Below are 27,229 nucleotides of genomic sequence, written 5' to 3'. Positions count from 1 at the left end.
AACAAATGTGCTTTTTTCGCAAATGCGCTTTTGTTAAATTACCACCTATTTGGCAAAGTTGAAGTAGGCTGTGATTCGATGACAAATTAACAGGCATCGCATTGATTATATTCAACGCAGGACAAGCTAGTTAACCTAGTAATATCATCAACCATGTGTAGTTAACTTGTGATTATGTGAAGATTGATTGTTTTTATAAGGTAAGTTTAATGCTAGCTAGCAACTTACCATGGCTCCTTGCCGCCACAAGGTCCTTTTGACGCTGCACTCGCGTAACAGGTCGTCAGCCTGTCACGCAGTTTCCTTATGGATTGCAATGTAATCGGCCATAATCGGAGTCCAAAAAGGCTGATTACCGATTGTTATGTAAACTTGAAAATCGTCCCTTATTAAAATCGCCCATGACGATTAATTGGTCGACCTCTACGCGACCTACAACGTTGTTTTAGAGAATACGGCAGTACGTCCAACCGGCCTCACAACCGCAGACTAGAGGTCGACAGATTAATTGGAATGGACGATTAATTAGGGCCGATTTCAAGTTTTCATAACAATCGGAAATCGGTATTTTTGGACGCCGATTTAGCCGATTTTTTTATTTTTTACACCTTTATTTAACTAGGCAAGTCAGTTAAGAACACATTCTTATTTTCAATGACGGCCTAGGAACGGTGGGTTAACTGCCTTGTTCAGGGGCAGAACGACAGATTTTTACCTTGTCAGCAAAGGGATTCAATCTTGCAACCTTACGGTTAACTAGTCCAACGCTCTAACCACCTGCTTTACATTGCACTCCACGAGGAGCCTGCCTGTTACGCGAATGCCAAGGTAAGTTGCTAGCTAGCATTAAACTTATCTTATAAAAAACAATCAATCATAATCACTAGTTAACTACACATGGTTGATGATATTACTAGTTTATCTAGCCTGTCCTGCGTTGCATATAATCGCTTAGGTACACGTTGCTCCAACGTGTACCTAACTATAAACATCAATGCCTTTCTTAAAATCAATACACAAGTATATATATTTAAACCTGCATATTTAGTTAATATTGCCTGCTAACATGAATTTATTTTAACTAGGGAAAATGTGTCACTTCTCTTGCAACAGAGTCAGGGTATATGTCCCCCCTTATCTCCGCTCACTGGTCACCATAGCAGCACCCACCTGTAGCACGCGCTCCAGCAGGTATATCTCTCTGGTCACCCCTAAAGCCAACTCCTCCTTTGGTCGTCTCTCCTTCCAGTTCTCTGCTGCCAATGACTGGAACGAACTACAAAAATCTCTGAAACTGGAAACACTTATCTCCCTCACTAGCTTTAAGCACCAGCTGTCAGAGCAGCTCACAGATCACTGCACATAGCCCATCTATAATTTAGCCCAAAATACTACCTCTTCCCCTACTGTATTTATTTATTTTATTTATTTTGCTCCTTTGCATCATATTATTTATATTTTATCTCTGAACTTTCTTCAAACTACAAATCTACCATTCCAGTGTTTTTCTTGCTATACTTTATTTACTTTGCCACCATGGCATTTTTTTTGCCTTTACCTCCCTTATCTCACATCATTTGCTCACATTGTATATAGTCTTATTTTTTTTGAATTTTTTTTTTTTTGAATTTTTTTCTACTGCATCATTGATTGTATGTTGTTTTACTCCATGTGTAACTCTGTGTTTTTGTATGTTGTCGAACTGCTTTGCTTTATCTTGGCCAGGTCGCAATTGTAAATGAGAACTTGTTCTCAACTTGCCTACCTGGTTAAATAAAGGTGAAATAAAATAAATAAATAAAAAAATATGCAGCAGTTTGGGCCGCCTGGCTCGTTGCGAACTGTGAAGACTATTTATTCTTAACAGACACAGCCGACTTCGCCAAACAGGGGATGATTTAATAAAAGCGCATTTGCGAAAAAAGCACAATCGTTGCACGACTCTACCTAACCATAAACATCAATGCCTTTCTTAAAATCAATACAGAAGTATATATTTTTAAACCTGCATATTTAGCTAAAAGAAATCCAGGTTAGCAGGCAATATTAACCAGGTGAAACTGTGTCACTTCTCTTGCGTTCATTGCACGCAGAGTCAGGGTATATGCAAAAGTCTGGGCCGCCTGGCTCGTTGCGAACTAATTTGCCAGAATTTTACGTAATTATGACATAACATTGAAGCTTGTGCAATGCAACAGGAATATTTAGACTTAGGGATGCCACCCGTTAGATAAAATCCGGAACGGTTCCGTATTTCACTGAAAGGAAAAACGTTTTGTTTTCGAGATGATAGTTTCCGGATTCGACCATATTAAGGCTCGTATTTCTGTGTGTTTATTATATTATAATAAAGTCTATGATTTGATAGAGCAGTATGACTGAGCGGTGGTAGGCAGCAGCAGGCTCGTAAGCATTCATTCAAACAGCACTTTTGTGCGTTTTGCTAGCAGCTCTTCGCTGTGCTTCAAGCATTGCGCTGTTTATGACTTCAAGCCTATCAACTCCCAAGATTAGGCTGGTGTAACCGATGTGAAATGGCTAGCTAGTTAGCGGGGTGCGCGCTAATATCGTTTCAAACGTCACTCGCTCTGAAACTTGGAGTAGTTGTTCCCCTTGCTCTGCATGGGTAACGCTGCTACGAGGGTGGCTGTTGTCGATGTGTTCCTGGTTCGAGCCCAGGTAGGAGCGAGGAGAGGGACGGAAGCTATACTGTTACACTGGCAATACTAAAGTGCCTATAAGAACATCCAATAGTCAAAGGTATATGAAATACAAATCGTAGAGAGAGAAATAGTCCTATAATAACTACAACCTAAAACTTCTTACCTGGGAATATTGAAGACTCATGTTAAAAAGGAACCACCGGCTTTCATATGTTCTCATGTTCTGAGCAAGGAACTTAAACGTTAGCTTTCTTACATGGCACATATTGCACTTTTACTTTCTTCTCCAACACTTTGTTTTTGCATTATTTAAACCAAATTGAACATGTTTCATTATTTATTTGAGGCTAAATTGATTTTATTGATGTATTATATTAAGTTAAAATAAGTGTTCATTCAGTATTGTTGTAATTGTCATTATTACAAATAAATAAAGATTTAAATATTTTTTTAAATTTCTTTAAAAAAAAAATGTAAATTTTTTTGTTATTATTATTATATATATTTTTTTTAATTTATTTTTAAATCGACCGATTAATCGGTATCGGCTTTTTTTATGGTCCTCCAATAAATCGGTATCGGCGCTGAAAAATCATAAATCGGTCGACCTCTACCGCAGACCACGAGTAACCACACCCGCCCAGGACCTGTACATCCGGCTGCTTCGCCTGCGGAATCGTCTGAGACCAGGCACCCGGACAGCTGATGAAACTGGGGAGTATTTCTGTCTGTAATAAATCCCTTTTGTGGGGAGCCAGATGGGCCTGGCTCCCTAGTGGGTGTCCCTGGCTCCCCAGTGTGTGGGCCTATGCCCTCCCAGGTCCAGCCATGGCTGCGCCCCTACCCATTCATGTGAAATCCATATTTATTCAGTAATTGTCTGATTTCCTTACATGAACTGTAACTCAGTAAAATCTTAGAAATTGTTGCATGTTTCTGTTCAGTATACATAGGGCAGCAGCCTCTTAGGTGCATGGTAGAGTAACCGGGTGGTAGCCGGCTAGTGACTAACGTTCAGGGAAGGGTACTGGGCAGAGGCCGGCTAGTATGCTAGCCTAACCCAAACACTAGAACATACCAAACATTTATCAGTCACACAGAGACCAACAGCTGACCCCCCCAGTCTTGTCTGAGTCTAGCCTTCAGTAGCAGGTGGTTAAGACAGACAGGGGTAAGTGTCTTCAGGCCCACTTACTCAAGACCAGACCAGTCCTACATACCACCACCAGGCCTTGTTAAAAAACATTTTTTATTTCAACAGGTAGGCTAGTTGAGAACAAGTTCTCATCTACAACTGCGACCTGGCCAAGATAAAGCAAAGCAGTGCCACACAAACAACAACACAGAGTTACTCATGGAATAAACAAACATACAGTCAATAATCCAGTAAAAAAAAAAGTCTATATACATTGTGTGCTAATGAGGTAAGATAAGGGAGGTAAGGCAATAAATAGGCCATAGTGGCGAAATAATTACAATTTAGCAATTAAACACTGGAGTGATAGAGACTGGAGTGTCAGATTTGCAGAAGATGAATGTGCAAGTAGAGATAAATAAATAAACAACGGTATGGGGATGAAGTAGTTGGATAGGCAATTTACAGATGGGCTATGTACAGGTGCAGTGATCTGTGAGCTGCTCTGACAGCTGGTGCTTAAAGTTAGTGAGGGAGATATGAGTCTCCAGCTTCAGTGATTTTTGCAATTTGTTCCAGTCATTGGCAGCAGAGAACTGGAAGGAAAGGCAGCCAAAGAAGGAATTGGCTTTGGTGGTGACCTGTGAAATATACCTGCTGGAGCGCGTGCTACGGGTGGGTTCTGCTATGGTAAACAGTGAGCTGAGATAAGGCAGGGCTTTACCTAGCAAAGACTTATAGATGACCTGGAGCCAGTGGGTTTGGCGACGAATATGAAGCGAGGGGCAGCCAACGAGAGCATACAGGTCACAGTGATGGGTAGTATATGGGGCTTTGGTGACGAAACAGATGGCACTGTGATAGACTGCATCCAATTTGATGAGTAGAGTGTTGGAGGCTATTTTGTAAATGATATTGCCGAAGTCAAGGATCGGTAGGATAGTCAGTTTTAAGAGAGTATGTTTGGCAGCATGAGTGAAGGATGCTTTGATGCGAAATAGGAAGCCGATTCTAGATTGAATTTTGGATTGGAGATGCTTGACCTCTATGGGCTAGGTGGGACGCTTGCGTAACAGCCACTGGCAGCCTGTGGCGCGATTTTCAAAACGTTAAAAATCCTATTACTTCAATTTCTCAAACATATGACTATTTTACAGCTATTTAAAGACAAGACTCTCGTTAATCTAACCACACTGTCCGATTTCAAAAAGGCTTTACAACGAAAGCAAAACATTAGATTATGTCAGCAGAGTACCAAGCCAGAAATAATCAGACACCCATTTTTCAAGCCAGCATATAATGTCACCAAAACCCAGAAGACAGCTAAATGCAGCACTCACCTTTGATGATCTTCATCAGATGACAACCCTAGGACATTATGTTATACAATACATGCATGTTTTGTTCAATCAAGTTCATATTTATATCAAAAACCAGCTTTTTACATTAGCATGTGACGTTCAGAACTAGCATACCCCCCGCAAACTTCCGGGGAATTCGCTAACATTTTACTAAATTACTCACGATAAACGTTCACAAAAAGCATAACAATTATTTTAAGAATTATAGATACAGACCTCCTCTATGCACTCGATATGTCCGATTTTAAAATAGCTTTTTGGTGAAAGCACATTTTGCAATATTCTAAGTACATAGCCCAGGCATCACGGGCTCGCTATTTAGACACCCGGCAAGTTTAGCACTCACCATAATCATATTTACTATTATAAAAGTTTGATTACCTTTTGTTGTCTTCGTCAGAATGCACACCCAGGACTGCTACTTCAATAACAAATGTTGGTTTGGTCCAAAATAATCCATCGTTATATCCGAATAGCGGCGTTTTGTTCGTGCGTTCCAGACACTATCCGAAATAGTAAAGAAGTGTCGCGCGCATGGCGCAATTCGTGACAATAAAATTCTAAATATTCCATTACCGTACTTCGAAGCATGTCAACCGCTGTTTAAAATCAATTTTTACGACATTTTTCTCGTAGAAAAGCGATAATATTCCGACAGGAAATCTCCTTTTCGGCAAACAGAGGAAAAAAATCCCAAAGGCGGGGGCGGTCGGGTCACGCGCCTAAGCCCAGTGTCCCTTGATCGGCCACTTGAGAAAGGCGATAATGTGTTTCAGCCTGGGGCTGGAATGACGACATTCTGTTTTTTCCCGGGCTCTGAGCGCCTATGGACGACGTGGGAAGTGTCACGTTAGAGCAGAGATCCTTAGTAAATGATAGAGATGGAAAAGAAGTTCAAGAAATGGTCAGACAGGCCACTTCCTGTAAAGGAATCTCTCAGGTTTTGACCTGCCATTTGAGTTCTGTTATACTCACAGACACCATTCAAACAGTTTTAGAAAATTTAGGGTGTTTTCTATCCATATGTAATAAGTATATGCATATTCTAGTTACTGGGTAGGAGTGGTAACCAGATTAAATCGGGTATGTTTTTTATCCAGCCGTGTCAATACTGCCCCCTAGCCCTAACAGGTTAATGGAAGTCTGGAAGGAGAGTTTACAGTCTAACTAGACACAGAATATGTGGACATCTACAAATACCTAAGTCAGAACTGTCCAGAGTAGTGATGCTGGACGGCCAGGCAGGTGCTTGTAACGATCAGTTGAAGAGCATGCATTTAGTTTTATTTGCATTTAAGAGCAGTTGGAGGCCACGGAAGGAGAGTTGTATGGCACTGAAGCTCGTCTGGAGGTTAGTTAACACAGTGTCCAAAAAAGGGCCAGAAGTATACAGAATGGTATCGTCTGCGTAGAGGTGGATCAGAGAGTCACCAGCAGCAAGAGCAACATCACTGATGTATACAGAGAAAAGGGTCAGCCTGAGAACTGAACCCTGTGGCACCCTCATAGAGACTGCCAGAGGTCTGGACAACAGGCCCTCCAATTTGACACACTGAACTCTGTCAGAGAAGTAGTTGGTGAACCAGGCGAGGCAGTCATTTGAGAAACCAAGGCTGTTGAGTCTGCCGATAAGAATGTGGTGATTGACAGAGTCGAAAGCCTTGGCCAGGTCGATGAATACAGCTGCACAGTATTGTCTCTTATCGATGGAGGTTATGATATCGTTTAGGACGTTGAGCGTGGCTGAGATGCACCCATGACCAGCTCGGAAACCAGATTGCATAGCGGAGAAGGTACGGTGGGATTCGAAATGGTCGGTGATCTGTTTGTTAACTTGGCTTTCGAAGACCTTAGAAAGGCAAGGTAGGATAGATATAGGTCTGCAGCAGTTTGGGTCTAGAGTGTCTCCCCCTTTGAAGTGGGGGATGACCGCGGTAGCTTTCCAATCTTTGGGAATCTGAGACGATACGAAAGAGAGGTTGAACAGGCTAGTAACAGGGGTTGCAACAATTTTGGCTAATCATTTTAGAAAGAGAGGGTCCAGATTGTCTAGTCCTGCTGATTTGTAGGGGTCCAGATTTTGCCGCTCTTTCAGAACATCAGCTATCTGGATTTGGGTGAAGGAGAAATGGGGGAGGCTTGGGCAAGTTTCTGTGGGGGGGTGCAGGGCTGTTGACCAGGGTAGGGGTGGCCAGCCGTAGAAAAACGCTTATTGAAATTCTCAATTAAAGTGGATTTATCGGTGGTGACAGTGTTTCCTAGCCTCAGTGCAGTGGGCAGCTGGGAGGAGGTGCTCTTATTCTCCATGGACTTTACAGTGTCTCAGAACTTTTCCGAGTTTGTGCTGCAGGATTCAAATTTCTGTTTGAAAAAGCTAGCCTTTGCTTTCCTAACTGCCTGTGTATATTGGTTCCTAACTTCCCCGAAAAGTTGCATATCACGGGGGCTATTCGATGCTAATACAGTACGCCACAGGATGTTTTTGTGCTGATGAAGGGCAGTCAGGTCTGGAGAGAACCAAGGGCTATATCTGTTCTTAGTTCTACATTTTTTGAATGGGGCATGCTTATTTAAGATGGTGAGGAAAGCACTTTTAAAGAATAACCGGCATCTTCAACTGACGGAATGAGGTCAATATCCTTTTAGGATACCCGGGCCAGGTCAATTAGAAAGGCCTGCTCGCTGATGTGGTTTAAGGAGCGTTTGACAGTGATGAGGGGTGGTCGTTTGACCGCAGATCCATTACGGACGCAAGCAATGAGGCAGTGATCGCTGAGATCCTGGTTGAAGACAGCAGAGGTGTATTTGGAGGGCAGGTTGGTCAGGATGATATGAGGGTGCCTGTGTTTACGGATTTGGGGTTGTACCTGGTAGGTCCCATGATAATTTGGGTGAGATTGAGGGCATCAAGCTTAGATTGTAGGACGGCCGGGGTGTTAACCATATCCCAGTTTTGATCACCTTAAAGCACGAGCTCTGAAGATAGATGGGGGGCAATCAATTCATATATGCTGTCCAGGGCACAGCTGGGGGCAGAAGGTGGTCTATAGCAAGTGGCAATGGTGAGAGACTTGTTTCTGGAAAGGTGTATTTTTAAAAGTAGAAGCATGAATTCTTTGGGCACAGACCTGGATAGTAAGACAGAACTCTGCAGGCTCTCTCTGCAGCAGATTGCAACTCCGCCACCTTTGGCAGTTCTATCTTGTTGGAAAATGTTATAGTTAAGGAAGGAAATGTCAGGGTTTTTGGTGGCCTTCCTAAGCCAGCATTCAGACATGAAAAAAAGACATCCGGGTTGGCAGAGTGTGCTAAAGCAGTGAATAAAACAAACTTAGGGAGGAGGCTTCTAATGTTAACATGCATGAAACCAAGGCTTTTATGGTTACAGAAGTCAACAAATGAGAGCACCTGGGGAATGGGAGTGGAGCTAGGCACTGCAAGGCCTGGATTAACCTCTACATCACCAGAAGAGGAGTAGGATAAGGGTACGGCTAAAGGCTATAAAAACTAGTCATCTAGTGCGTTCGGAACAGAGTTAAAGGAGAAGATTTCTGGGCGCGGTAGAATAGATTCAATGCATAAATTTACAGACAAAGGTATGGTACGATGTGAGTACAGTGGAGGTAAACCTAGGCGTTGAGTGACGATGAGAGAGGTATTGTCTCTAAAGGTTAGCTGATGACCGCTAGCAGTGGCTAGCTGACTACTAGCTAGTTAGCTAGTAGCTAGTTAGCTAGTAGCTAGTTAGCTAGTAGCTAGTTAGCAGGCTAGCTTCTGTTGGGGGTTCCGGTTATAAAGTAAAGAAATTAGCAGATCCATACCACATTGGGTGAGGCGGGTTGCAGGATAGTATGTTGAAGTTGGGGTTGAGAAAAATATATTTTTTAAATATGCGAAGAAAAAAATATATATACACGGGACACGACAAAAGACGCCGACTGCTACGCCATCTTTGATAGCCTTAGCGTGTCTTTACCCATGGGCCCAGGGCTATTAATAGTCAACTAATAGTGTGGCTCTGAGGGTCAGAGAGATTAGATTTACTTAAAGGGAGAGGAGAAAATCCTGGCTCAGCTTAAATGGTTTATCAATACCCTCAACATGGAGCTCGAGCTCAGAATACAGGAGAGGAGCTGATAGTTACTGTTGCCATGGGGGACCCTGATACTACTGTAGGATCAGAGTCACTGACAGCCTGACACAGCGTACTGTGTGGAGTTAGGCCTAGTTGAAAATGTTCAACTGTCAATTTACATTCAACTTCCAGAAAACTCAAAATAGCATTGTGTTAGCGTGTGTGGGATACTTACAGTAGATAAACTATGATCATTTTTTAGATGTGTGTGTTTGTGCCAAGTTGTCAACTCCAAATAGCATTATGTTACATAACATTGACTGTGGAACACCTAGAGTAGGGAAAACTTTAAGATTTTTTTTTTTTAATCCACATCCTTTGTTACCATTGGGCATTTCCATCAAAAAGGACCCATGAGCACCAGCATATCAAATTGGCTGTCAAATGGGGAAATTAAGGCAAAGATACATTTTTCAACCATTGTCAATCTTAAAAATTAGGCATAAGTTAAGGCTTTAATTTCTGGATAAACAGATGGAAAAGGGTTCTTAGAAAACAACTACCAGTCTTAAAAGTTATCAGAAATATAACAAAACACAATGTGGAAATAAAGACCCCTGTCAACTAATATCAACACATTTCGTTGGAGAAAATGTTTACCTTAAGTTTAAGAATTATTGCCTTGTAATTCCATTACCAAAAAATGGTTAAGATATTTTCTAATTTCTCTACCCTAATGGAGGGAGGTGAATAAAAGTTCACACAAGTAGCAAGTAATGGTAGACCAACCAATTAGTTGGTGCTTTTACTGATATTTTTTTTTTAATGAATTAAGTGATTAAAACTCATAATACTTTTTGCTAACAGAATTACCAAACAAATCTGTAAAAAGGAATTATTGCAACTGAATTGGCTACAATGTCAATTTATAGTAGTCACAAACCACAGTTGTGACTGCTACTAGCATTAGCACAATGACTGGAAGTCTATGGTATCTACTAGATGGACCGGAGTGGACCACGTTTGGATAGCACAGTGAGTATGGCTCAGTAGAGTACACAACAGTAAAGAAAAGTAGAGTATATTGAACTGTACTCTACTCTGCTGTATTGTAAAGCACTGAACTCTACAATGCGCACTGTGATGTCCAAATTTGTGAAACATCAGGAGAATGACATTCATAATTATCCATTAATGTGTAGTACATAGCAGGGAGCCATCAGGGCTGTGACAGTAGTTGAATAACTGACTTATGGATGAAGATCATCATGAAAATAAAATAACCATCAAAACTGTTTCAATTATATATATATATATATATATATATATATATATACACACACAGATTATTATTACTACTTTCTTTCCCCCCCATGTAGATTTTGCTAACAGTCTATTAAACGTTCTACATCTCCTATTTCCAACTGTCCTTTGGATGCTGGAGCAGCTGATCTTCTAGATGGGCCTGAGTGTAGAGAGTTACAGGCCATGGCACTTCAGTAAAAACATTTTTTGATGGGTGGGCATTCTTTTATACAATGTACGTTTTCATTACTTGTTAGTAAAAAAATTAACCGGTCTTCTTTAAAAAAAAAAAAAAAAAAGTTGGTTGTGTTTGACTATTCATTAATCATTGAACAGCAGTCAACAAGGTTGTTCTGGCTCTGAGGCCTATAATGCGCTAACGTTGTTTCAAATAGACAATCCTCTCCAACCTGGCATGGTTTCATTTGATACAGAATATTTTCTTAATTTCTAGACTAACCAACGCTGATCAGGCCCGGTCCTGGCGAATATGCCGTCCTAGGCGAGACAAAAAAAAAAAAGTGCCGACCTCATATCCCGGCAAACTAAAATACTAGTATAGGCTTTAGAGTGTTGGCCCACAATGCACTTTTATGAATGCCCATATGGCAGCCTACCGTTTGTAAAACAGCCAATTCACCGTAAATCCCTGTCATTTGGTTACATTCATTTCTATTAACACATGTATTCATTACAGTAATATACCATTGTCATTCTCGGAGTGGAACACTTGTTTGCAGAGTTCACAACCTGTTACACTTGTGAGAAACAAGTTTTGGTTGATTTCATACCATCATTTATGCGCTCCATGTGAGCAATGTCACGAACCTGCTCGAAGTCCGCAACAAAAAGGGACACAACGTGGAGATAAGGAATAACAAAATATATTTATTAACTAAAGTAAACTAAATACAATTAACAATGGTGTATGAAGTCAGTAATCAGTAGTGTAAGTGAGTGGTTGCGTGCATGAATGTGATAATGAGAGGTGTTGAAAGGTGCCAACGCAAACAAACAAAACAGCCACAAAAATGCCACAACCAAAATCTATCAGTGTGTCTGCATGGAGAGTCTCCTCAATGAATGGGGAAGAGGTGCATTTATCCTCGGACACACTGTCGTGGGTGATGTTGGCTTTTGCGGACTGATCGAGCACTGGTACACTACCAAGTGTACTATTTTTCAGATGTTGCCCTACCGGAGTTACACAATAATAGCGTCACCGCAAATGTTTTTTTTTTACAAAAATAAATCAAATAGCGTCACTGCTATTAGCTTCACGACTGACATTTGGACCAGCGATATCAGCCCCATGAGCATCCTGGGTCTGACAGCACAGTGGGTCGTCGAGGATTTCGTACTGAGGAAAGTCGTATTGCACGCTCATGAATGTGCTGGATGTCAAACCGCTGCTGCCATTTCAATGGCATTTGAGAACATGTTTGAAACATGAACACACTTTCTGGTCAGTGTGTGTGTAACCTTTATTTAACTAGGCAAGTCAGTTAAGAACAAATTCTTATTTACAAATGACGGCCTAGCCCGCCCAAACCTGGACGACGCTGGGCCAATTGTGCGCCGCCCTATGTGACTCCCAATCAAGGTCGGATGTGATACAGCCTGGATTCGAACCAGGGACTGTAGTGATGCCTCTTGCACTGAGATGCAGTGCCTTAACACACACATGGACGCAGCGGTCTAACTATTAACTGTACTCGAATGTTTAAAAAGGCCACAATTTATTTTATAAATCGGTATCATTTTTTCCCCCAAGGAAAATATCGGATATTGGTATCGGCCAAAAATGTCATATCGGTGCATCACTACGTCATACTATAGAATAGCAGTCCCCTTCATACTTTGTCAAATCATTATCTTAAAGCCTACTTTCGGAAAGCCTAAGGTAGGCCTAGCTTTGTAAATACGTTTTAAGGGAGGGAGAATCATTTGCTCGCGTCCGACATACGCTGGCGGCTTTGATTGACGGGTGCCTTTACAGCGGTGTGTGTGTGAGTTCGCTGATTCTCTCTTTAGGCCTATGTGTCCATTCAGAAAGTTTCTTAAAGTAGTCTGTCTGGACTCCATCTCTTTAATAAGAATCAAACGCTCCTGTCATAATGTAATCTTGTAAAAGGCCTATTGTCAGTAGCTTACGCTACATTCTTTCTCTCATTATGGCGTTCTCTCTTTGAAGAACATTTGCCAATGCCATCGAATGACCGCAGCAGCAGGGTTTGTGACGACATGCAAATATTTCAGGAAATGTGGGAGAAAACCATTCAAACGGAGACTGATGGGTTTTGTACATCGAAATAGGATGTGTATTTCAAAAAATGATGTGCTTGTCTGTTGGCTTTTCTGCATAAGGTAGGCATTTCTTTATTTTGACTCCATTTTTATTTGTATTTTATTTAACCTTTATATAGCTAGTTAAGCAAGTCAGTCAAGAACAAATTCTTATTTACAACGACGGCCTACCATTTTGTCTCCGTTAATAATGTGTGTTAATACAACAACGCAACAGATCCTCCCAAACCTGGAATTTCGTAATTTGTTGATTAATAAGTAATAACCTGAATAAAAATAATAATAAAGACGTTAGAGATGTTAGATCGGGTTCAAGTCCAGGCTCTGCCTGAGCCACTCAAGGACATTCAGAGACTTGTTCTGAAACCACTCCTGCGTTGTCTTGGCTGTGTGCTTAGGGTTGTTGTCCTGTTTGAAGGTGAACCGTCACCCCCAGTCTGAGGTCCTGAGCAGGTTTTCATCAAGGATCTCTCTGTACTTTGCTCCGTTCATCTTTCCTTCGATCCTGTCTTGTCTCCCAGTCGCTGCCGCTGATAAAACATCCCCACAGCATGATGCTGCCAATACTATGCTTCACTGTAGGGATGGTGCCTGGTTTCCTCCAGACGCGAGGCTTGGCATTCAGGCCAAAGAGTTCAATCTTCGTTTCATCAGACCAGAGAATCTTGTTTCTCAGAGTCTTCAGGTGCCTTTTGGCAAACTCCAGCTGTGGCAAATCACACAGTCTACCATTAATATGACAAAACATTTATTTTTACTGCTCTAATTACATTTGTAACCTGTTTATAATAGCAATAAGGCACCTCGGGGGTCAGCGGTATATGGCTGTATCCAGGCACTCCGCATTGTGTCGTGCGTAATAGCACTTAGCTATGGTATATTGGCCATATACCACACCCCCTTGGGCCTTATTGCTTAAATAGAACCCATTGCTCTGCATGGTTGTGAGGGCTGGGGTCCACTCACCAACCAAGAATTCACAAAATGGGACAAACACCCGATTGGGACTCTGCATGCAGAATTCTGAAAAAATATCCTTCAGGTACAATGCAAAATCCTAAACAATACATGCAGAGCAAAATTAGGAAATACCTGCTAATTATCAAAATCCAGAAAAGAGCTCTTATATTCTACAACCACCTAAAAGGCAGTGATGCTCACACATTCCACCATAAAATCCCTCACCTACAAATAGATAAACCTAGAGATAGTGTTGTCATGATACCAGTATCGCGATACTACGACACCAGATTTTCCTTGGCAAACAAAGAAAACACGAAGCAGACTAAACTCTATGGTCCTTAAAAGCTACTTTGGTAAAATAGTGTGTGCTATAGCATGCAACAAAGAAATGTGAGTCTGGGTGAAAACGTAATTCTGTTTATCATCCTTAGGACTGTTTTCCTCAAGACATTGAGTCCGCTTCATATTTTGTTTCCTTTGCTTCTTTATTTCCTAATATCGCGATACTGATATCATGACAACACTACCTAGAGAAGAGTCCCCTCACCAGCTGGTTCTGGGGCTCGGTTCACAAACACACTCCACCAAGCCCCTGGCAGCAACACAATTAGACTCAAACAAACAACTATTTGACACTGGAAATAATCAACAACAATAAAACGGAGCAAACCAGAATGTTATTTGGCCCTAAACAGAGAATACACAGTAGCACAATACCTGACCACTCTGACTGACCCAAAATGAAGAAAATCCTTCACTATGTACAGACCGAGTGAGGATAGCCTTGCTATTAAGAGAGGCCGCCATAGGCAGACCTGGCTCGAGAGAAGACTGTGCCCACTGCCCACAAAATGAGGTGGAAACTGAGCTGCCCTTCCTTACCTCCTGCCAAAGGTATGACCATATTAGAGACATTTTTCACACAGGTTACACAGACCCACAAAGAATTTGAAAACAAATCAAACATTGATAAACTCCCATATCTGTTAGGCGAAATACCACGATGTGCACAACAGCAAGATTTGTGACCCGTAGCCATGAAAACAGGGCAACCTATATTTATCTGTTTCCTTATCTTCCCCTACTATTCATACTACAACTATTTGCACATTGTTAAAAACACTGTATTGCTGATAATAACATTTGAAATATTTGTATCCTTTTGAAAATGTAATGTTTTTGTTTTTTTCTCAATTTTGTTTATTTCACTTGCTTTGGCAGAGTAAACATATGTTTACCAATAACAACCCTTTAAATTGTATTAGATAGAGAGGGAGGCAGAGCGAGAGAACGAGAGAGAGAGAGGCTGCGAGCCAGGCCCCAAAACCAAATCCAGGGAGGATTAGAGTCAAGAGACGTTTTCTGGAGCCTGAAGCCTAGCTTACTGGTATTCAACCTCCAAAACCAGAAGACTTGGTCTACGTTCCAAATAGCAAAAGTAGTGCACTATAAAGGGAGTAGGGTGCCATTTGGGACAGACATGGTCCCAGCGGCAGCCAGGGCCTGGAGGGGACATATGAGACATTACTCACCACATCTACAGGACTACAGAGAGAAACACACTTTAAAACATATTACTAAACCACAGGACAGTTATTTGGTGTATAAACAAAGATGAGTTGCCCATTTTCAATAACAAACGCCACATTCACTCGCTCAACCATAGTCAAACTAAACTGCATCACTAAAAATAGACCTCTCATGTCCCAGCCCAGGAGCAACAAAACAACAATTGTTTAGCCTCTGTCAGCTGACCTGGGCTAGCAGAGTGAATGGAGCTGACTGACAACACTAGGCTCTGTAGAACTGTGTCACTGACTAACCACGAGGTAGATTTGTGACCTAGCTAGTTGGCTACAACAGAACAGGGTTACTTGGATCACTGAACAACATAAGTTAGGCTACACCCTGCCACCAGCCAGAGAATGATCCCCATGGCAACGTGCTATGGAGTGGGTAAATGAATACTTTATAGGGGCTGTTGCTGGCCTTTTCAACACTCAATCAGCTTGGAGAGGAGGTTGAGTTTGTTATGTTAGCAACAGTTGGCTGCTCAGGGCTGACAAGATAATGGATATCGAATAGAGATGAAAGGATAGGACTTGTGCACAACTGAATAGCTATAATGCCTATTGGTGTGAAGTAGCCTACTGTTGCTGTCTGGTTTTACAAGGAGATGTTGTGCAAAGATGAGCTGAGCCCACTTCTGATCCGTCAATTTCAGTGTAAAATGGATCTACCACAGAGTTCAACAAAGCAAATTATTACAAGAACAGACAAACGCATACTTCACTGTCACCCAACCCTTTGGGAAACTAAGGAACTGAAGAATGTCTTGTGGTTTTAAACAATTCTGCTGAGATGTGCAACCTGTCTGTGACAAGCTGTGGCTAGACTCCTTCCTCAATCATCTCACCACTCTGCTTGAAAAGGCCCCATCTTATCATCACCAATGTACAGATCTAATCCCACCATCACCAGAGGTACCTCACCAGCTTCTATCTGTCTGAGGCGTTCAAGAAGTAATCCTTCTAACCCCCCCCCCAAAAAAAGATATAGATGTACTATTGTAAAGTGGTTGTTCCACTGGATATCATAAGATGAATGCACCAATTTGTAAGTCGCTCTGGATAAGAGCGTCTGCTAAATGACGTAAATGTAAATGTAAGAACATGGGAGCTCAAATCAAGAAACGAGAGCAGGTAAGGATTCACATCGTCTTCGACACAGTTACTTCCCTAGCATTGGTCACGCCAGTGTTTTTTCGCCCATTCTCTCTTTTTAGAAACAGCACTTCTCTGGGAGGCCATTTCCTGTTTGGTGAAGAATGAGAGATTTCCTCAGAGTGGCTGACTGCTGAACACAGTGTTCTGCTCCGGCACAATCACAGGAACAGGCTAAGGGCCCTCGTCTATCACACACATTCACATGCACGCTTGTAGCTTGCACACAGATCCTCACACACACACAAGTCTGCTTTCCGCATCACACACACACACACTCTCCTGATTTACTGTTAGTCAAATACAGTGAAGAAATGTTGAGTATTCCAGCGGTCCTGTCTGTTGACCCTGAGCCAGTGGCACAGCGCTGAAGGAACATTAAGGGGATACTCTGTGAGCGCACTCTGGATACGGTTACACTCAAATAAACATGCCAGGATTAGTCCTAATTGGGGATGGCAGCTTGGATGTTTCTCAGTGCTAAATTGCCAATCAAATGATGCCAGTGGGACAAAAAGTACAGAGTAGCTTAGCTTTGCAGATCTTTTATAGAATTAGAGCTAGATCCTTTGAACATTGTTTCTCCCCATAGAATTATAAATTGTAGAATGGACATTCAGATTCAAATCTATGTTCCATTCCACAATCCACATATTTGTGGCATTCCCACAGATGATTTCTAGGTGACTTTTTTTTTATACTTTGACGAGAGCAGAGCAAAATGTCCCAGTCTGAGATGTTATCTTGGCTGTTTTTCAAAACTCTTCAATTGCTTTCTTTCCTAGTCACCTTTCCTCCATCACCCAGGTGGGGCAGGGCAACGCAGGGCAGGCCTCTCCTTTTCAAGGGTACCGTTACAGGGAGGTTCTATATCTCTCTCCATGGGGGAAAAAAAACTATGGAATTAGAGATCCGATGCCAAGATATTCCCAAAGATTGCACTTCTTCAAAGGGCTGTTCTCTCAAGGATGGTTCCATACTGGCAATTGGGCCAGGGTGCCTAGGCTATGGTTGAGTGAGGTAATCGTGCCTGGTCTGATTAATAAGGCTCTAATACACAATTAATTGGTACCTGCTACATTTTGTAATTGTTCCTTACAAGCCAGAATGTAGAAATGTAGAAAAAAATATTAAACTTACTCTACCAGTTGTCTGTGTGGTCTGTCCTTCAGCTGCTCGAAATGAGACAAAATATTGTTCTTTTTTTAAATCTTAAAAATACATATCTACAATTCAAAACAACAAAAATGTATGAATTCTTCTCCATCCTCCCCTGATTGAGAATATAAATGTTTTATTGTCATGTCATGCTTAGTTCAGTAGTTATTTACGAGAGAAAACGGAATACAAAAAACGAACTTTACCTCGTGACAAACCGAACCAAATGCTACCGGCTCTCTAAGTCAGGTAAACAATACTTTCCTGTGGATATTTTTGCCTCAAATTTCGAGCAGCTGAAGGACAAACCACACAGACAACTGGTAGAGTAGGCCTTCAACATTCTGGGTTGTACGATACATTTACACGATTTACAGGCATTAATTGCAGATGGTATATACCAATTAATTGTGTATTACATCGTGCCATACTTATCTCAAGCATTATGTAGCTTGTTTAATGAGTTATGCGTTAAATCTAGCTGACTGTAATTTTGTGTGCAAAATGCAACTCCAGAGGGTTTGAATCGGCAGTTTTATGTTTAGCCTGAGTGAAAGTGGAATGGAAGAGCATGGCATGACTCAATAATTTGATCTTGTGAAGTATCCCCTACATAAATACTAGAGGTAGAACTGTTCTGGGGGCCTTTAACACGCCTGTGCTGTCTTGAGCCACACAAGTGTAAATAAGGATGTTAGTTCCTGGTCGTCAGCATCAGTTGATGTGAACTTGATCACTCATCCTGGCTGCCTCAGCAGATTAGACTGACATGGCATTGAAGTGAAGTGACATGGCCTGGCAACAGAGTTGGAGGACTGGTGACTCACTGATCTACTGGAATCTGTGCACACACACAAACACCAGGAAAAATTGCCTGAATCTCTTCTTTAATGTCAGTTAGATTGGGGACAATAAGTTGAATAACAGTTGTTGCAGGGCATGCACTTTCCTGTACCATGCATCTCCAGCATCTGCCATTTGTTGCTAGGTCACGTGAAGTAGTGCAACGCCACAGTCCTTAGATAAGAGCTGTCAAATATCTTTAGCTTGCTCAGCAGTAAGAGGTGCATATCTGGCTGTTACCGATGTAAATGTGCGGACTGCATCCTGGCGAATAGATGTGATGCTAAATTCACCATGAAACTAACTGGAAACGTTTAGACTTACAGCCATGTAACAAAACCGTTATACAGAAACGTGTGAACTGTTTAGGAAACCTCAGCACTCTTTCCTTGATGAATAATACTCCAGATAAAAATGGGCCAATAATATTAGAACTAGGATAAAAGCCTTGACGTTACCAGCTGTTGGTACACTTTTTTTTATTCATCCAAATGAACTGACAATATGGCATTACAACGATAAAGAAAATCAGGGAAAACTCCCTACCCCCAACGCTGCACTTAACACTAAAAAACAGAACTTGCTAGCTAACAAATTGCTAGCTAGTTAACAATTTAGCAACAGCTAACGTTAACGTTACTTGCCTGCCAACTGTTTGGTTGGCGAGTTGTTTCATCCGATTGAACTGTTTCTTCATTTTGCGTCCTTCTCCAGTGGAGTCGTGCTACTTTTTAGAGCTGGAAAAGTAAATCCTGTGATGTGCTTCATCAGACAAGAGTCCTTTTGTTGGCCATGAAGTTCACAATATAACCAACTAACAGTCAGTAGCTTTGTGTCGAAGATTAGCTTGCAGCTAGCTAAAGCTATGAATCAATTAAAATAGCTAGTCACTTTTTATCTAGCTAGTTTAGGTTAGTCTTCAAGTGGTTGTTTCAGAAAAAAATTATTCCGTCGCGTGCTGACGACATCGTTAAAGCCATGTATTTTATCAAAAAGCTAGCGAGCTATCCAGAGTTCCACTGACTGCTTGCAGCCTTTATGCTGAATATCTGGCTAACCAACGTCGAGCGCTTTTCCCAACCAGCTAGCTAGCAGCACACCTCTCTCTTTGCCAGCACAAGCTGATGATGGCGTTGAATGGGTGGCAGGAAGAATACGTAGCAAAAGCATCCATCTACCGCCATCCCCAGCACTGTTAAATGTGCTGCTGACTGTGGGGCTTGGGATAGTTTACGAAAGTCATCTTGCTCGCTCCAGTGACACAATTCAGTACTGCAGAACTTGCACTGACCTCTGGATGAGTTTTTATTATGAAGATGTTGAATTTGCCAACATTACGCAGCAAAATGTACACATAGCTATTAAAACAATCAGTTTAGTTGAAATATCAAACTGTTGTTCAATGACATACATAATCAGTTGTTGTCAGCAGGCCTCGTTTTCATCAACAACAATTTATCATCAACTTTCACTCCCTAATCGCCCATGGAGCGCATAGCCGCACCACCATTGACGTCTCAACACACGTCTACTTACGTTGAACCTTATAATGGGCTGTATTGCAGATAGATGGACATGTGTTGTCATCTGATTCCTCATGATTCATTAAAACAATTTAATGAATTTAAATAATCTTAAAGTAGATAAAAGAAGACAAGAAAAACAGAAGAGAGAAAGGTTTTACTGATAAAGTTGCCATGGCCAGGTCGAGTATGGGTCTGCCATATTTTATTTCTCCAATTCCACTTGGATTGGCTACACTAGCCTAGCCTGGCTGACGCGATTCACGAGTTAGGAGTCAACCAGACTAACATTTGCATTCCTGAGCCCACAAAGTCTGGCATTAAAATAAATGTAATTATTTCATACACTAAACTAGATGTCTCAATTGAAGTCTACATAATCAAAATCACTGTCAAATTGAATTTCTGTAACTGCCCCATACTTGATACCATAGACAGTAGCGATTTTAGCATGTAAACCTTGGTGGGGGAAAAAAAGTGGGATGCATGCTGGCAAAGCCACTACACAACACAACACAATACAATACATGAATTGCGCTATAACGGTGCCAAACGGCCCGAGGTAAAGACAGTTTAAAGTAGGATATTCGACGGATATTCGCGCTTTCAAACCTCAATAGCATTCAAACCACTTGAGCCACAGACTCCAAATAAGTGTCATGATGTTGGAAAAATTGCGCACAACATTGCACAGGTCTTATTTTCACGATTTGGACATTAATTCGCTTTCCAAAGCTAATCAACATGTGGAAATGTGAGCAGCATATTGTATTCCAAGTTGAATTATTTAGGGAGCTTAAACAAAGTACTAACTTTTTTACATTGAAATCTCAATAGCTCCTTGGTCATGTCACCTAGTGACTTCAAACAAGGTTCAGAATGTCCACTCAGTGGGCCTACACATTGCACACCCTTTAGTTTGTCAATTGTCATCTCATATGGTTTTACATGAATTTTTCAAAATTTTGAATTTCAATAGCTCCTTGGTCATGTGACCTGGTGACTTCAAACAAGGTTCAGAATGTCCACTGACTATACCTTCATATCGCACACTCTGATGTTTGTCTACTTTCATCTCATGCTATTAGACTTAACTCTGCAAGCTTTGCAGGCCTTCATTTTACATGGGTGTTCAAAAAAAATGTTTTAAGTCAAAAAATGTTCCATCCTCGCAATAACTATCTTTCACATGGACACTGAAACGATCCGCAAATGGCTGTATGTGGTATGGATCAAGGACAGGAGAGGTGTTCAAACAGAGGTGCTTAAAGGAAGGCCCACAGGTAGGCCTCATGAAAAACAATGTTTCATATGCTCTTTTTAATCACATTAATAGACAGTGATTTGTCAGTCACAGTGAGCTTGATAACGTGAAAGAATCATTTTCATGGCATCACTTTCATATACTGTACATTATGACAAATCCTTCTACGTTGAGTATTAGAATGCAGTTTCCATAACCTGATAATGACTTGATATTTGAGTGCATTCACAACAAGCCACCTGCAGACAACTTACAAAATGCAATATTGCATTTGAGGGTTCGTTTTTCTGATGAAAATAGTTATTTGATGCATGGCCTACTATTTCTAACCAGGAAAATAAATTCCTTGGTCTTTTGTGAGTAAAATCCTTTTTCCAAATTGATTTAGGTACATTTTTGTGAAGAGGTATGAGGGTTGTAATATGGGTCATTTAATAGTAAAATTATTTAAGGGATCAATACATTTCTATATTGCTTCCCCAGTATCTGCATGAACCGTCAGGCCAAGTGTTTTTGGTTGATCCTGCTGGACAGAAAGAGATGGAGGAATCGGAACACGCTGCATTCAAATTCAGGTCTTAGTTATTCCATTGTACTGGATCTAATACATATTAGCATTTTACATACATTCATAAGTGTAATACTTTTTTATGACACTGTGAAAAACTCACTTGGCTGCTGGCTCTGTCACTTTCAGACATGCGCAGAGCAGACTTGAACCACAGGGGTTCTCTGTAAAGAGAGAGTAATCCAAAAGGCACAGACACACCCCTTGACTTTCAATTGGCACCGTTGACCTGTATGTACTCTCTCCTGATTGGCTCTGTGGTGCACAGTCTGGCAGTCTGACTAAAGTGCCAGAGGTATGAGGAGAGACATCCTCCTTTGTATTTACGGGAACAAATATTTCCTAACACTTTGGATCCTATTCTTGGACAGTTAGAAGACACAATGCATCAATGCAAAACAAATATATATTACTAATTACTGTCCATGAGTAACCTCAACCTTGTGGGTCTATGGGTGTTTGGGCCAATAAAATGCCAACGCAATTCTACCACTGACTAGTCTCTCATGCCCCTATGATCGTGGACACAGGGCAATAGTTTTTAATCTAAACCAGCCCTTTTTTACTGGAGTACACTAACCCCTAATTGGGGCTCCTTTCTTGACACACAGTAGCAGTTTACCAGATAAGAAGTCAAGAACATTAAAAAGTAGATTGTTTTAAGGGTGTATTACATCCTGTGCTGGCCCCATTGTCATATCCATTCTGGATTCTGAATGGTAAAATCATAGCTGAAAAATGCCTCTATGTATGTGTATACATTTTCCGCCAAGACAGAACTGCCAAAGGGGGTGGAGTTGCAATCTACTGCAGAGACAGCCTGCAGAGTTCTGTCATGCTATCCAGGTCTGTGCCCAAACAGTTCAAGCTTCTACTTTTAAAAATCCACCTTTCCAGAAATAAGTCTCTCACTGTTGCCGCTTGTTACAGACCCCCCTCAGCCCCAGCAGCGCCCTGGACACACATATGTGAATTAATTGCCCCCCATTTATCTTCAAAAGTTTGTACTGTTAGGTGACCTAAACTGGGATATGTTTAACACCCCGGCCGTCCTACAATCTAAGCTAGATGCCCTCAATCTCACCCAAATTATCATGGAACCTACCAGGTACAACCCCAAATCCGTAAACTCGGGCACCCTCATAGATATCATCCTGACCAACCTGTCCTCTAAATACAACTCTGCTGTCTTCAACCAGGATCTCAGCGATCACTGCCTTATTGCCTGCGTCCGTAATGTGTCCGCTAGATGCCCTCAATCTCACCCAAATTATCATGGAACCTACCAGGTACAACCCCAAATCCGTAAACTCGGGCACCCTCATAGATATCATCCTGACCAACCTGTCCTCTAAATACAACTCTGCTGTCTTCAACCAGGATCTCAGCGATCACTGCCTTATTGCCTGCGTCCGTAATGTGTCCGCGGTCAAACGACCACCCCTCATCACAGTCAAACGCTCCCTAAAACACTTCAGTGAGCAGGCCTTTCTAATCGACCTGGCCCGGGTATCCTGGAAAGATATTGACCTCATTCCGTCAGTAGAGGATGCCTGGTTATTCTTAAAAGTGCTTTCCTCACCATCTTAAATAAGCATGCCCCATTCAAAAAATGTTGAACCAGGAACAGATATAGCCCTTGGTTCACTCCAGACCTGACTGCCCTTGACCAGCACAAAAACATCCTGTGGCGTACTGTATTAGCATCGAATAGGGGGAGACACTCTAGACCCAAACTGTTACATACCTATATCTATCCTACCCTGCCTTTCTAAGGTCTTCGAAAGCCAAGTTAACAACAGATCACCGACCATTTCGAATCCCACCGTACCTTCTCCGCTATGCAATCTGGTTTCCGAGCTGGTCATGGGTGCACCTCAGCCACGCTCGAGGTCCTAAACGATATCATAATCGCCATCAACAAAAGACAATACTGTGCAGCCGTATCCATCGACCTGGCCAAGGCTTTCGACTCTGTCAATCACAGCATTCTTATTGGCAGCCTCAACAGCCTTGGTTTCTCAAATGACTGCCTCGCCTGGTTCACCAACTACTTCTCAGATAGAGTTCAGTGTGTCAAATGGGAGGGCCTGTTGTCCGGACCTCTGCCAGTCTCTATGGGGGTGCCACAAGGTTCAATTCTCGGGCCGACTCTTTTCTCTGTATACATCAATGATGTCGCTCTTGCTGCTTGCTGGTGATTCTCTGATCCACCTCTACGCAGACGACACCATTCTGAAAACTTCTGGCCCTTTGGACACTGAGTTAACTAACCTCCAGACGAACTTCAATGCCATACAACTCTCCTTCCGTGGCCTCCAACTGCTCTTAAATGCAAGTAAAACTAAATGCATGCTCTTCAACCGATCGCTGCCCGCATCTGCCCATGTAACACTATAGAACAACTACTTCAAGATCTCAGAGCGAGTGACGTCACCGATTGAAACGCTATTAGCGCGCACCACCGCTAACTAGCTAGCCATTTCACATCGGTTACACCCTCCTAGCATCACTACTCTGGACGGCTCTGACTTAGAATATGTGGACAACTACAAATACCTAGGTGTCTGGTTAGACTGTAAACTCTCCTTCTAGACTCATATTAAGCATCTCCAATCCAAAATGAAATCTAGAATCAGCTTCCTATTTCGCAACAAAGCATCCTTCACTCATGCTGCCAAACATACCCTCCTAAAACTGACTATCCTACCGATTCTTGACTTCGGCGATGTCATTTACAAAATAGCTTCCAACACTCTACTCAGCAAATTGGATGCAGCCTATCACAGTGCCATTCGTTTCGTCACCAAAGCCCCATATACTACCCACCACTGCAACCTGTATGCTCTCATTGGCTGGCCCTCGCTTCATATTCGTCGCCAAACCCACTGGCTCCAGGTCATCTATAAGTCCTTGGTAGGTAAAGCCCCGCCTTATCTCAGCTCACTGGTCACCATAGCAGCACCCACTTGTAGCACACGCTCCAGCAGGTATATTTCACTGGTCACCCCCAAAGCCAATTCCTCCTTTGGCCGCCTTTCCTGCCAGTCTCTGCTGCCAATGACTGGAACAAATTGCAAAAATCACTGAAGCTGGAGACTTATATCTCCCTCACTATCTTTAAGTATCAGCTATCAGAGCAGCTTACAGATCATTGCACATGTACTTAGCCCATCTGTAAATAGCCCATCCAACTACCTCATCCCCATATTTTTATTTATTTTTTATATATATATATATATATATATATATATATATATATATATATGTGTGTGTTTTTGCTCCTTTGCACCACAGTATCTCTACTTGCACATTCATCTTCTGCACATCTCACTCCAGTGTTTATTTGCGAAATTGTAATTATTTCGCCACTACGGCCTATTTATTGCCTTATACCTCCCTAATCTTACTTCATTTGCACACACTGTATATATACTTTTGTATTGTGTTATTGACTGTACGTTTTTTTGTTCCATGTGTAACTCTGTGTTGTTGTTTGTGTCACACTGCTTTGCTTTATCTTGGCCAGGTCGCAGTTGTAAATGAGAACTTGTTCTCAACTGGTTTACCTGGTTGAATAAAGGTGAAATAAAAAAATACAAAAATACTGTATGTGGGAATGTCTTATGTCCGTCCTACATGTAGTGTTGGTACATGGAATATTCCTCAACTGCATATCATAAATTGCTATTGCAAATAGGAGTATTATGTTCAACAACTGACATTTTCAGATATTATTTTGACAAACACACTTTGGTGCTTACAATTCATTCTCTACTGTCATAGATTTGGTGGGCACTGTCATCTGTGATCTTTGTGATATGACTATCTTTAAGCACGTGCTGATGAAACTGTCACTTAATATTTTTTTCTTAAAGTCTACAAACGCTCTACATTTATTCACTCTGTGATAGGGTTGGATCCTATATGCTACTTTTATTATTGTCCTGTAAATGGTTCAGTGCCTATAATTTAGGCTGTGTGTAGAATGGGGCATAAAGGAAATTACCTCTACTAATAAATTACTACTAGATTATAGTGATAAGGAAAACAGCATACAAATTTGGCTTGTGTATTCATTTGCCTATAACTAATCAGAATTCCATTATGTTTACATAAAAAAGAGAATACTTCAAAATGAGAAGCTCCTGCCATGGAAAAGACGACTGGGCGGACATAAAGTGGAAAGGAGGGGAAATAACTCACAACATGCAGCAGGACACCTATGGGGTCTTTGTAATGCAGATTTGATAGTTATATTTTCAATAATGAATGGTTAGCTGTTATGTGACAATTCGGTCAAAAACTCTATTTTATTTTTTGGTGTAGATGGCCAAAGAAGTTGCACAGAACTTCCCCAACATCCCCTCCCAAATTGATATGGAACCTTCAAAAACACATGGAGCAACTGCGAAAAGAAATGGCTGAGGATATACTAAAAATGTCTGGTATGTAATGACATTTAATTCAAAGTAAATGTAAACTCTTTATTTTTATGTAGTTGTGTCGGACAGCTATATGTTCAGTTCATGCCCATGATTTCAGAGTTCAACAAAGCCAACAACTGCTTCATGTGTGCCACTGATAAAGAACCTGGATGCGGCCCAAAGACTGACTGGGTTAGTAACTTTATTTAACATGTTTATAATCTTTTGATAACAGTGACGGTATGTAAGACAATATAACACAATGGATGGCTAATTCGTCATTCGTCATACTGCATTGATATTTGATATTATTTATAACGTGTTACACTTTGTTTTGTTTTGATTGAATGTTTTGCATGCCAACGGTGGTTCCATATGCTGTGCCTAGGAATGAAGACAAAAGAGTTCAACAGAGTGAAGAACACTAACTGGAAGTGCTGTCTTTGTTGTTGAAAATGTATGCTATACCCCATCCACACTGAAGAGTCTCTGAAATGTACATCAACCAGGGATATAGAGAAAGTTAACACTGTGAAATGTTTTGTACTTAATTGAAGTAAAGTGTCTGTTGACATGTTGGAAAAGATTAAAGGTCTACAATTTCTGTTTAATTTGTCAATATTACATTTTTATTCATTGATTTACTGGCCACCATTACTGTGGTTACATGTTCTGTATATGTATTGACCAGCAAACCCACTGCAGCCTACCTCACTAGCTCACTCTCCATCCCTGCTTTGGACAATTAATAGCATGACTCTCGTACTTTACCCTTTTCCTTTATGGTTGATTATTAACGATGAAAGGAGATATTATCTGTCTCTCTCCTGTCTATCTCTCACTGTTAAATACTGTGAAAAAAACAGGGAAAATAAGTACTTAGAACTACCAATTATTGTAGAATAATATTAAAG

At 41.3% G+C, this 27,229-nt stretch overlaps 1 protein-coding gene across 6 annotated transcripts in view; it reads right to left on the bottom strand.

Moving 5' to 3' along the window:
- The window catches only part of LOC106609626 (rho GTPase-activating protein 17), a 53,765-nt gene extending 33,910 nt beyond the window's left edge, over nt 1–19,855 (bottom strand). For 2 of the 6 annotated variants that reach the window (XM_045724115.2, XM_045724125.2), the window contains exon 1: nt 19,178–19,852. In XM_045724115.2, coding sequence (XP_045580071.1) covers nt 19,178–19,230 — 53 coding nt within the window. In that variant the 5' untranslated portion in view covers nt 19,231–19,852. Of the gene's footprint in view, nt 1–19,177 lie in introns of all 6 variants that reach the window. The other 4 variants (XM_045724111.2, XM_045724120.2, XM_045724108.2 and 1 more) reach the window with 4 other exon arrangements.
- Between the last annotated feature and the right edge of the window lie 7,374 nt (nt 19,856–27,229).

Source organism: Salmo salar, chromosome 01 (assembly GCF_965601325.2).
Source record: "Salmo salar chromosome 01, fSalSal1, whole genome shotgun sequence".
NCBI classification, from domain to species: Eukaryota; Metazoa; Chordata; class Actinopteri; order Salmoniformes; family Salmonidae; genus Salmo; species Salmo salar.
This window is presented reverse-complemented; position numbering and strand designations above follow the sequence as displayed.